Genomic DNA, 12,295 nt, shown 5'->3' with positions numbered 1-12,295 from the left:
CTGCAGACCGTCCATACAAGAAAAATAGTTATTTTCCATATGAAGATCTATCTACCTTTTTAAATCCACATTTGAAAACGCAGTCAAATATACCACATAAGAAAAACAATAACCTTGCATGCGTGCCTTACTTATTTTATTTATTTTTTAATGCAGTCTGCATATATTTGATTTGTTTATAATGATTTTCATTGATTAGTGAACATAAATTACTTGACTCATACTTTTAGTTTTTTGGGTAAATTCTTAAAATTACTTTCTTTCCCTGTAAGATTATTGTAATGTAAAATTGATAATTGAGATTAATTTAAGTATATATCTTATTCCCTTTTAGAAGAATCAAATTCAAGCAATTCTAGATCCACTTAATGAATCTTAATATGAGTGTACAGTAACTAGATATTGGCCCAATTATCAATCGGGCTCGATAAGTGCTTCTAATCGGGCTTTGCTAGATCCACCAGACATATTATTTGTGCACCCAGCATTAAAACAAAATTCTAAAAATGCCCTTAAAGGTTTTTTGTTTTTTTGGATTACATAATCTGTATATCTCATACCGATTAAGTGATCCATAAGTGTTTTTTTAAATAAAAAAATTCCAAATATATGTTTTTTTTAATTTATTAATAAATTAATTTTTTTAATAGTAAATATTTTTTTATTTATAAGATATATACAGATAAAATAATTTGTATAATTTATACCAAAATTAATTGTCACAAAATTTATTATTTAAATTTACATGCGCATTAAATATACATTAGAAATTTTAGTATCGTATATAACATTATTTATTTTATAATATAATTGGGTTATTAACTTAGTTAGTTAAAGCGTCGTACTAATAACCTGTAAGTCATAGATTCTCGTGCTTGGACCATTCCCTATGAAGCTTACAAATCAGGTGATTCGCACCCCTTTTATGGAAGGGCCTATGTGTACGTAGCAATGTCCCTTCTAATCCCATCTGAGGTCAGACTTTGGTCTTCGGGCTGCATAAGAGAAGTAATAAGATTTGAACTGAACATAGTATCCAAAACTCTCATCACTAAACCAATTTTATTGGGTTTTAGTATTTTTCTTAGAGTTAACAATGTTAATAAAGTTATTTTGCTTTATAAACATATGTATACTCCATTTTTAAGCAATATATTTTACTTAAAAATAAATTTTTTAACTTAAAAAATATATAGTTATTAAAAAAAATTAGAATCAAATTTAATGTTTTTAATTTTGGATTCAACTTAAAAATAATTGTTAAATTAAAAAATTAAAGGTAAATGCTATGCTACCTTGATATCTCATATAACCAGCGATTGTTTGAAAACAAAAATCATTCAGCCCAATTTTATAAATCATGCATTGGGCATATCCTTATTGCGAGCCTTGTAGTAAGAATGAGGTTCTGGGCTATGTGAGTCCAGCCCATTATTATTCATATTTACATTTTAAATTATTCTTATTATAAAACAAAAAAAAATTCTTATTTTTGCCAAAGTGACATTGATACTGAACAACATGCTTAGCTATTCTTATGCTTAAAAGACCTTAAAAAGGCATGTAAAATTCGTTCGGAATCATATTAATATATCCATTGACTTTAGACACTTTTACTTTTCAACGGTACATAGATTTGGACTTTCTTTTAAACATGAAAGTTAAAAACTATTTAAAATCCAGGATAAATTCTCTAAAAAGAAATTCCAGGATAAATTGTTTTTTCTTTCTAATCTATAGATTTAGACATATTTCATTAATAGATTATGGCTAAGTAATTTTGAATTAAGTTGTGTTTTTTTTTTTCGACAGCAATTGAATTAAGTTGTTAGAAGGTAGTTATCATGTTAAACTTGTAAAAACGTGTTACTAATCTTTCACCCAATCACTCTGAATCAGACAATTTAAAAAGAAAATCTTACTGTAATACCGATACGTCTTTTATTTATATATAGCTCTATTGGGTCTTGTTGTTCTTCCCTCATTTTAATGAATATTTTGTAAATCACATTCTGATTCTTGCACCATTTATAGAGAATCTTATCCAGTCGCTCGGATTACTTCATGAAGAAAACCAAGCCTCAAGATCGCCCACCCTTATAGTGATTTTCTACATGTAATCGAACATATGCATTAAGAAATTTTTAGGATTTATAAATTCTTAATTCTGGACTATTTACTAGAACCAGGTTCTTTCTAGAAGAAAAAATATCAGCTCGTTCCAGAAAACATAATTCTACAGAAAAAATTCTCAGATAAATGTGGTGAATACTGTATCCCAAAATATAATTATGTGCTCTGAGATCCTTAGACTGTTGATTACCTAAGTAATGATAAATAAGCAATCTGACTTCACAAAATGACACACAAGTACTATAGATCTTCCCACGTTTTGATCTTTTCAACCAACCTGGATAAAATTGATGAGGTGGGGTAACCTCAATTGTAATTATTGTAATTTTCCTTTCAATATTATTCTTAGCCACAAAGTGGTATTTGTTTCTTTGTGCGGGCATGAGTGAAATGAATTCCCAAACAACGATGTATAAAAAGGCGTTTAAAAGAGAGAGTGCTAGAATGGCAAAAGAATTTCAAAACTTTGGCAAAGCCACCACCTTGACCATCCAGATACAATGGACACAAAAACTTTTCAATATTAGTCATTGGTTGCAATTGCAGAAACTTCTAATCGTCACGTGGCAACAGTGCTCTCGTGGCCTAATCAGATTGTGCCTTTTCCCTGTTTGCACTTTTTTTTTTCAACCACATATATATATATATATATATATATATACTGCAACCTTGTCCTACCTTACCATGCATGCAAAAACACAAAAATTAAAACCATACCAATTAGTACCTTACAAAGTGTGCCAACCATGGATGAAGAAGGGTCAAGGGGGAGGGCCAAGGAGGACGCCGGAGATGTCCGGTACCGGGGGGTCCGGCGGCGGCCCTGGGGGAAGTTCGCGGCGGAGATTCGAGACTCGACGAGGCAGGGTCAGAGGGTGTGGCTGGGGACTTTCAACACGGCGGAGGAAGCGGCCAGAGCCTATGATAGAGCTGCTTATACCATGAGAGGTCCATTTGCAATCCTTAACTTTCCTGATGAGTACCCTGTGACTGCTGCTGGTGCCACTAATGCTGCCACTTATTCTTCTGCTTCATCATCATCATCCTTGGCCTCTTCTTCTCGGCATGCCGATGTGGAAGCTAGAGGAAGAAGTGAGCAAGGAAGAGAAGTGTTTGAGTTTGAGTACTTGGATGATAAGTTGTTGGAGGAGCTTCTTGATTGTGAGAACAAAAAGAAAAGAGGACCCTGAAAAGGAGAAATTATTGTATGGTCAATATTTTAGGTTATATAGTTTTACTGCATCTCCACGTGACACATCATTAACTTTTTTTCATAAATTAAAAAGCACAATTACGTGTCAAAGAGAGATGAATCGAAACTACATGATCTCGGACCATACAATAGTTTCTACCTTACAAGCTACTACTCCTGCAAGACAGTGTTACTAGTCCTAATAAGTAGCTATTATGCATGTATGTCTTATATTTACTAAGTGGCATCATATGGTGATGAAGTATGTCGCCATCAAGTTTCTGAATGGGCAAAATGCTTAATTTCACAAATCTAACTGCACAAAAAGAGGTGAATCCTTGTTTATTATTATACATGTAAAAATTGGACACGAATCTTTTTTTTTTTTTGTGTATTTCGTGCAATACAAACGTTCATATGACAATGTTGTTCTAGATTTTGGTCTAAAATTTCATGTCGTTCCGTGACTGAGAAGCAGTTAAGGGTTTGTTGTACGTATATGCAGTGTCCCTGTCTTCGTAAGAAACTAAAATTTGTGTTTACTGGTCAAGAATTGTCTCTGTCCCCCCTGCATTAGCATTATGTTATCTTTTGTGTTGGCTCAATTTCAATATAGGATGTAAAAAGACTCTGTTTCCCCTGCACTTCCGATAATATATATCATTTGTTTCCGTAAGGTGTGTGTAGTTTACGGTTATATACGAGGCTACACTACTTTTTTCATGTTTTGATGCAACAAGATGCTCATGTTATTCTTATCCTTTGAACTTAACGTCCACTTTCACAAAGAAAACAAATATATTTGATAAGCCTATTTTGAATGGGTGTCAATAATAAGTATATTTCATTTATATTTGGAGAAGCATAAAGATAAGCAACAAAAAAAAAATCAAAACAAGATGAGTACAATTATCATCTTAGTTATGTAAGCTTTGCCGGATGAAAGTATTATAGTTCCTGGTAACTTTTTTGTAAAGTTGGTGAATGTGATTTGGGTGGAATAATATAATTTGGAATCAATTATAATAAAGATCAGTTTCCACGTAGAATTAGAATTGTAAATTCACTTCTAGTCATGACAATTAAAATTGATTTAATATTATAATTTCTATATTTAGATTGTGAAAAAAAGTACAAGATTATAATTGTAAGTTATATTTCAACTTTACTTTTGTAGTTTTTTTTTAAGGATAAATATGAATGATTATAACGAGACTCATGATCATAACAATAATGTGTTTGAATATTGATTTAATTTTATTAAAGGTGAATGACTATATAGACATGAATTTACATTGAAAGTGTAGTAAAGAATGAGACAAGAGACTCCAACATGTAAATAAACACATACTTAAAATTTAAACATGCTATATTTTTAAGTTTCAACTACAAAAGGCTAAAGGCAAAGACTTGAAGCAGAAAAAATAATTATTTGGAGTCATTCTTTTCTTTTATTTTTTTTTCCTTTACTAAATATAAGTTTTAAGGATAATGTTGAGAAACGTTACTTTCTAATCGAACGAAAAAAAAAATAAAAAAAAATTATTAACATTACATCAAATAGTAAATCTGATAAACTAAATTTTTAACATTCTCATCTTTTAAATTTAACTTCTATAATAATTGGTTTTTCTTTTCCTTTATGTTTTTAATTAATTAATTTAAATTCTTGTTTAATTTTTTCTTTTGTTTGATTTAATTTTCTGCCAATTTAAATAATTATTTTTTTCATAATCTTTTTCAAATAATTTTCTTTAACTTTTTTTATTAATAAAATATTTATCTAAGTACAAATAAAATATCTCTGGATTGAGATTTTCTTTTTAACTTTACTAATAAACACGAATTGATACACTTCTTAATCCTCATGAATAAATCATTCAACTTTGATGACAATGCTCTCTGTTTTAGACTCTTCCACATATTATCAATAACTGAACGCGTTACCTACTACTTGTGCGAAAAATAGATTGTGAGCCTCAAATTGTTCAAATTAGCAATGCATGGATGGATTGATTTTTTTATACACCCTTGGGATATACAATGTACAAACACGCATTTAAATTTATTATGAGATTGATGATTAATTATTTGAAAGAAATGAATACTTTTTAATATATTTTTATAAAAAATTTATACTTTGGTTTTATTAAACAACATGCACATTTTTTAGAGTGTAGATCCACTGGAATGAAATAGAGCAGTATTTGAAACAATAACTTATTTATTTGTCAATATGAGATTTAAATTGGGGATCTTACCACACCTGTATCTTTGCTGTAAAAGAACACATCCACTCTTTCCCTTGTGTCCCAAAGAGAAACCATTTTACGTCAATTTACTATACCCCGCAACCATTTCCAATTTACACACAATGAAAACATTATATAGCAGTAGGAACAGAAGGATCAGCGTGTATGATAGGTAATAAGAAATTTAAAAGTAAAAAAAAAAAACTGGAAATATGTCAAATAGGATATGCGTGTAGAATGGGTAACAAGAAATCAGAAATTAGCCAAACACAAAATAAAGATTTGACAGAGATAGACTCGGTGCAACACATATAAATTTGACCTCAAAATTTAACCTTGAAATATTACAGTACAAATTTACAGTGAAACAAATAAATATGACAATATAACATGATAATATAATAAAATTAAAACCATAATAAAAAGTGACGAAACAAATTGCATTTCACTCTTTCAAGTATATTATAGAGAATAAAATCTGTTGTGATAAGATCTTCAATTTAAATCTTATATTGATTAATAGATAAGATATTACTTTAAATATTGTTCTATTTTACTTCAATGGATCTGAACTCTATATGATTTTTAAGATAATTATTATAAAAATTAATAAATTTATCATGATAATTTGTGTGTAAAATTATTTTGTGTACTTGAGCTTTATCTATTTTTTTTATAAAAATCTATAAAACAAGTTGAGCTACATGTTTTGGAGAGACATACACTGGAACAAGATTTATTGCACAATGCACACAATATGAATGGGACCGAACAGACTAGCCATTGGCATTGGAAGGAGACACTCTTAATGCGTGTTTGTTTCAACGTACGTCTCCAAGGTACTTTATATGGAAGGAAATTTGAAAGAACTTAGAAGCTAAACCAAACATGATCCAGTGATGATTTCAAGTGAAGGAATTTGTATCCTGTATTTCCATTATTACATCCCATACCTTCCTTCTATGCATTCTAAAAAAAGTCTATTATTCTAGAATATAATAGCCTCAAGCCGATGGGCCTTGAAATCACTGTCTCGTGTATCCAATGGGCCGCTATTAAATAAAACCCAGCAGTTGGTCACTGGCTATAGGAGGTACACCTACTAATACTATGGGCTGATTGTCATATTTTGCTGGGTGTTGCTAGGTGCACCCAATATTGCATCTCTAGATGGAGCGGGCCTGAGATAATTCAGGCATTCGAGACACCTCACAAATTGTTTTTGGGAACTGCTATTGGTACTTTCTACTTTTGCTAATGGCACTATTCATGTGGATGCTTTTTACCCATATTTCAAAAACTGTCCTCTTAAAAATTGTACAACGGAAATATGTTTCTAGTTACAAAATGGAAACGTGTTTCCATTGTATTTTTTTTTTGCCACTCTCATTTTCTCAATGGAAATATATTTTTGTTGTGTAACTACTAATATACAATAAAAATTTGTTTTCGTTGTTATTTTTTTATGCACTTTACAAAACAGAAACATATTTATGTTGTATACCTGCACAATGGAAACACATATCCATTTTGTAAATTATTTTGCAAAATAAAATAATAATGAAAACATGTTTCTGTTGTGTAAAAAAAATAATTTACCATCTTGGGTGATCTGAAGGAGACCAGAGAGAAGAGGTGGAGAAGTGATAGAGAAATGAGAGAGGAAGGGAGAAGGGATGTAGGTGTAAGAAAAGGAAGAAAGGTAGAATGATCAAATTGTTATGACCGGTAGTGCAAATAGCAATTTAGGTAGTGAAAATAAATATTTTCATAGTTGTTGTTAAGTGTTAACAAAGAACTTGAATCCAGGTGTATCCCTCCCTTTCTCCTAATTTACATGCTTTGTAATTCTTTTTGTTTTGATCTGACAATATACTTTGAGGAGTAGGAAGTGGCTTCATGTTTTTGCTGTGGCTTTTCGGAAAGTATTTGGCACTGCCGAAAAACATGGATTTTTGAAAACGCCAAGTGGGTGCTATTTCTTATAAGCATAAAGCAATAAGCACCACGAGTTGTTAACGGAAAGGCAATCTCCTGTCATGGGGTCTCCAAGTGGCAAATTTATACTCAATTAATTATGATGGGTCAGTTCAAACCCTCAAGAAAAGAGCAGCTTCTGGTGGGGCCTCTAAAGACCATTGCGGCAATGTGATTTTCTCATTTGCTATTAATCTTGGGTTTTGCTCTCTTGTCTTTGCTGAACTTTGGCCAATTTTCTTTGCTATTGAGCTATCTTAATTGGAATCAATCGCACTCTCAGATTGCTACAAATCTTATCTCAACAATGGATGTTCTGCCTATAATCTATGTTTTAGTCTTATTCAGAATATTTATTATGGTATTTATTTGGAGGGACACTATACAGTGGTCACATATTTTTGTGGGAAGCTAACCAAGTAATAGACATGCATGCTTGCTAGTTATGGCTAAAAATCAGAAGAATAACAAGTGTATCTTTTTTACCCAATATATCAGAATTAAAACTTAATTATATAATTAACTATCAAATGTGTAAGATTGTTCTAGTTTAACCGGTAGTTTTGAGTTTAAATCTTAGATATAAATATTTATAGAAAAAGAATTTTGATATTTATATATGCATGGTTTGAAAAAAAATGATTATATATAGTTGACGATTCAAACTAAAACTCTTCCAATAAAATAATATATGCATGTGTAACGTACATGCCTACATCACATAAAAGCAATATAGCCTGTAAAGGGATTGTTTTGGTGTAAAAGTGCTTAACCCTTTGGTAAAATGTCTCCTGCGAAATAATATTTCATATGATGTGGTCAATTGTTAATGTAGCCAGCCAATTGCAGCACCTTTCAAAGTTTGAATTGGGTATCCATCCGTTTGTCTTCTTAATTTAAATGACCACAAAAAATTAGTTTCTATTTTATCCATTACTTCCTAACCCATTTTGGGGTAGGTTGAGTTAATATATGTTTATTAATCATATATAATATCAATTGCTAATGGAATAAAATGGTATTTATATATACATAAAGAATATCTCTATATCTCTACTTATCATTTATATATTTAATTTTTTTCTATATTTTTCTTCTCTAATCATTTCTCACCACTCGCAATTTTTTTTTTACTTCTCTCATTTTTTTTATATATATCTTTTTTTCCTCTACAACATCAATTTAAAATGGAGTATTCACTTATTTTCCTAATTAATTAAGGATATCATTGTTCCGTACCATAAATCCATTTAACTGATGGCTAACTAATTACCAAAATTTGCCCCTTTCGGTCTCTGATAAAATATACGTTACCAAGTCCCGACAAAAATTAATTAGTTTTTTTTACAGAGACAAAATTAAAGTTGAATTTGGGATCTGCTTGAAATAAAATATTCATTTGCTAAATTATTAGAATATGTTCAGAATTCTTTGTTGAGCTGAGTAGCTAAGCTTGTGAGCGAAGGTCATGGAAAATTCGGATTTTTTTTTTTTTTTTGCAAATAATGTTTATGAATACCATGGAAAGTACACATATAATACAAAGAATTCAAAAGTAATTAAGGGATGCATGTCAAAACTATTATTAGATTGTAATTTAAGTCAAATTTTTTTATAGCTTGGCTTTCTCATCACTTCAAGACATTTCTTATGTAAAACAACGGAAATTATTTTAGTAGTACGTAGTATTATAGCTCTGAGAAGAATGGTGTGGCACAAGAAACGATGGTAAAGATAGCGTCTATAATTATATTAAAAAAATGAGTAGATCGAAAAATTATGTAATGCAAGGGTGAGAGTGAATGGGATTTTTTTTTAATCTAATTCTTCCTCTTCATAACTTAGCTTCCCTCTATTAAGATAATTAAGTTTTTAACTAATGAATAAGTTAACAAAATAAGTTTATCCTACCTTAATAGTTGACCATGTTATGAATTTAAAAAGGATAAAACAACTTATCCTATCTTCTCTTTCTCATCTTAACGACCACCACATATATATAGGTGATTAACGATTCTAGGCATATAAAATATGTTAGAAGTACCTTCATCAAAGAATATGAATACCAAACAGGGCCTTGTTTAAAGAGTATGAGGCCCAAGATAAAAAAAAATTGAGCTGAAATAATTCACCAATTAATTTAAGTATTTCACTCTTAATAGGTAAGTTGCTACTTTATTTAATCTATTTTATAATGTTGTTGACTTTAGATAGATTTTTAGCAATTCTAATTTTAAAGATTTTTTTCAGCAGCAGTTGTAAGTGTTATATGTAATGTTCAATAAGATCACTAAATCTTTAAAAAATTAAGATTAATACAATATTGTTTCATTTATCTTCACCTAAAATTTTAGATTTTTTGGATGCAAAATAATAAAAAAGAACAGTTTCATATTGTAAAAATTTTCAAATTAAATCCCAATAATAAAAATATTATTAGATTTAATTAAATTATCTTAAAAATGGTAAACTTATCTTTAAAAGACTATATTTAAATATTAGTTTTAGTTACTATATGTAGTCAAATAATCAATAGACATTTTCATAAAAAAAAAATCAATAGATCAATACAAATTACACAATTTTTTTAGTTATATATTAATTAATGAGTGATATTTGTGATATTCTCAACATGTTATTAATGTAGTAAAAAAGTTTGAAACACAGGTCTTTATATGTTTAAATGAAATTATTAAAAAAAATATACAACTACAGTTTATTCATTAAAGAAAAACAAAATTAGAAGTCTAAGACACTTTGTCTTAACTGCCCTTGTGGGTTACACGGCCCTGATACCAAAATAGGCAAGAGTTTGACACATGACGATATACTTGACTGAGCCTTTGACTTGTTTCTATAAATAAGGATAATATGGATATGAATTTGAATGCAAGTTGGGGATCACAGAATTTAAGATATAATATTGATGTCAATTTTTAATTTAATTTTATTTATTTAAATCATAGAAGCCACTATTTAATCGTATATATACTACTTTTAGTATAGTTTGTGGAGTCTCGTCAATCTGTGGAAGCATAAAGTTGTCTCCACCCCAATCAGATACACCTTCACAAAAAAGTGTTGTGAATAAAAACATATATAATTCTGGAGTTGCTAATGGATCGAACTATACATGCACAGTGTCCGAAAATCTATGATTCTCGGTGACAGTGGGAAAATGTATGAAATAAGACATTGCCTAGTTGCACCATTGACGAGAAAGATTTGTACCCTCTCCACAAATAGTATGGTCGTGGCAAAACATAGACATAGTCGAAGAATCGAATTTATACACACTTTCTATTTGAATAGAGAGAACCTTCTTGGAAACAAATCTTGGTCAATGTAACGTTCCTAGATTGAGATAAAGAACAAATCATTATTTTCCTTAGAGATGTGACACATTTCCCCTCACACGGACTACTTAGTATTTATATATAAGCATCATCAAGGCCATCACAAACCTCACGGTGGTAATTAACACTAACAAAAATCAAGCTAGGTCAAAAGCTTCAAAGAAAGAAACAATTAGGTCCAAGCAGAAGAAGGGCATGGAGGAGCACCAGAAGGGGAAGCTGCAGGGCAAGGAGGAGGTGCGGTTCCGCGGCGTGAGGCGGCGGCCGTGGGGGAAGTACGCGGCGGAGATAAGGGATCCATCGAAGCAAGGGTCGAGGCTGTGGTTGGGGACATTTGACACTGCTGAAGAAGCTGCTAGAGCTTATGATCGTGCAGCTTTTAACCTAAGAGGTCATCTTGCGATTCTGAATTTTCCTAGTGAGTACTATTCTCAGATAAGGGGTTCACCACCATATCCACCACATTTAGCAACACCCTCTTCCTCTTCTCATGCCAGTGAAAGCACTTCTTCTGCTGCACAACAAAGGCATGTTTTTGAGATTCCGTGTTTGGATGATAAGGTGTTGGAGGATCTTCTTGGTCTATCAGAGGAACACAAGAAGAAAAAGAAGGGAGATTGAATAGTACTATACTCGATCATAATTTCTCTGCTCTTTCTTCTTCCCTTGCTTTCTTCTTAACTACTATATATATACTATACTAATAACTGAACTGAATCTCTGTCTCTTCAGATCTAGAAACAAGAAAATATAATTAATTAACCTTCATTATCTGTGTTGGTACAAGTTACTGTCTGTGGATGAAAAGAATTGTTATAATAAATTACTCTAGTCTAACTAATTACGTAGTGACTTTTTGTTCAGCTTAATTGATCTTGGGGCCATATGTATGTGCCAGTATTGTACGGGATAATTATATGGTTTTTATCTATAAAAGAACATATTGCACTACGGTAATTGATTGCTTCAGTGATGGATTCAGATGATGATGAAAAGGGAGTGATGGAAAATTAAAAAATGTTAATCAACAAATAGAAAAGCTATGGGAATTGTTATGCTTTATAGAAAGAAAAAGAAAAAAAAAATTGTTATACAAGGAAAACGGAAAATGCTTCCTTTCAGAAACATTAACTATTAAACTGAAAATATATACACATTGATTAAAAAAAAAGGTTGATCTAAAAGAGTATAACGAATTGTTCATCAACAATTTGTTCTTTTTTTGCACGCAGGTTTCCAATTAAATTCTAAAACCAAATTGTATCCCGTGTTAATTTTTGAAGCTATTGTGTTGTACAATCAAGGAGCGCAAACATATGTAAGGAATCTTTCTGTCGGGAGGAAGTCATTTTGAATCAACAGGTATTCAATAATTATTCTTAGAG

General features: G+C 30.8%; 2 protein-coding genes across 2 annotated transcripts; both read left to right on the top strand.

Annotated features, from left to right (window-relative positions):
- Positions 1 to 2,830: 2,830 nt before the first annotated feature.
- Positions 2,831 to 3,825, top strand: LOC114369454 (ethylene-responsive transcription factor ERF096-like). Its single transcript, XM_028326685.1, has one exon. The coding sequence runs from the start codon at positions 2,880 to 2,882 to the stop codon at positions 3,321 to 3,323; it is 444 nt and encodes a 147-aa protein (XP_028182486.1). The 5' UTR covers positions 2,831 to 2,879; the 3' UTR covers positions 3,324 to 3,825.
- Positions 3,826 to 11,002: 7,177 nt separating this feature from the next.
- On the top strand, positions 11,003 to 11,867 carry LOC114369351 (ethylene-responsive transcription factor ERF098-like). Its single transcript, XM_028326568.1, has one exon. The coding sequence runs from the start codon at positions 11,106 to 11,108 to the stop codon at positions 11,529 to 11,531; it is 426 nt and encodes a 141-aa protein (XP_028182369.1). The 5' UTR covers positions 11,003 to 11,105; the 3' UTR covers positions 11,532 to 11,867.
- Positions 11,868 to 12,295: the final 428 nt, after the last annotated feature.

The sequence above is a fragment of the Glycine soja genome, chromosome 10 (genome assembly GCF_004193775.1).
Source record: "Glycine soja cultivar W05 chromosome 10, ASM419377v2, whole genome shotgun sequence".
NCBI lineage: Eukaryota > Viridiplantae > Streptophyta > Magnoliopsida > Fabales > Fabaceae > Glycine > Glycine soja.
This window is presented reverse-complemented; position numbering and strand designations above follow the sequence as displayed.

Coding starts and splice junctions, on each gene's coding strand:
- LOC114369454 (XM_028326685.1), top strand. CDS start 2,880: ATGGATGAAGAAGGGTCAAGGGGGAGGGCCAAGGAGGACGCCGGAGAT.
- LOC114369351 (XM_028326568.1), top strand. CDS start 11,106: ATGGAGGAGCACCAGAAGGGGAAGCTGCAGGGCAAGGAGGAGGTGCGG.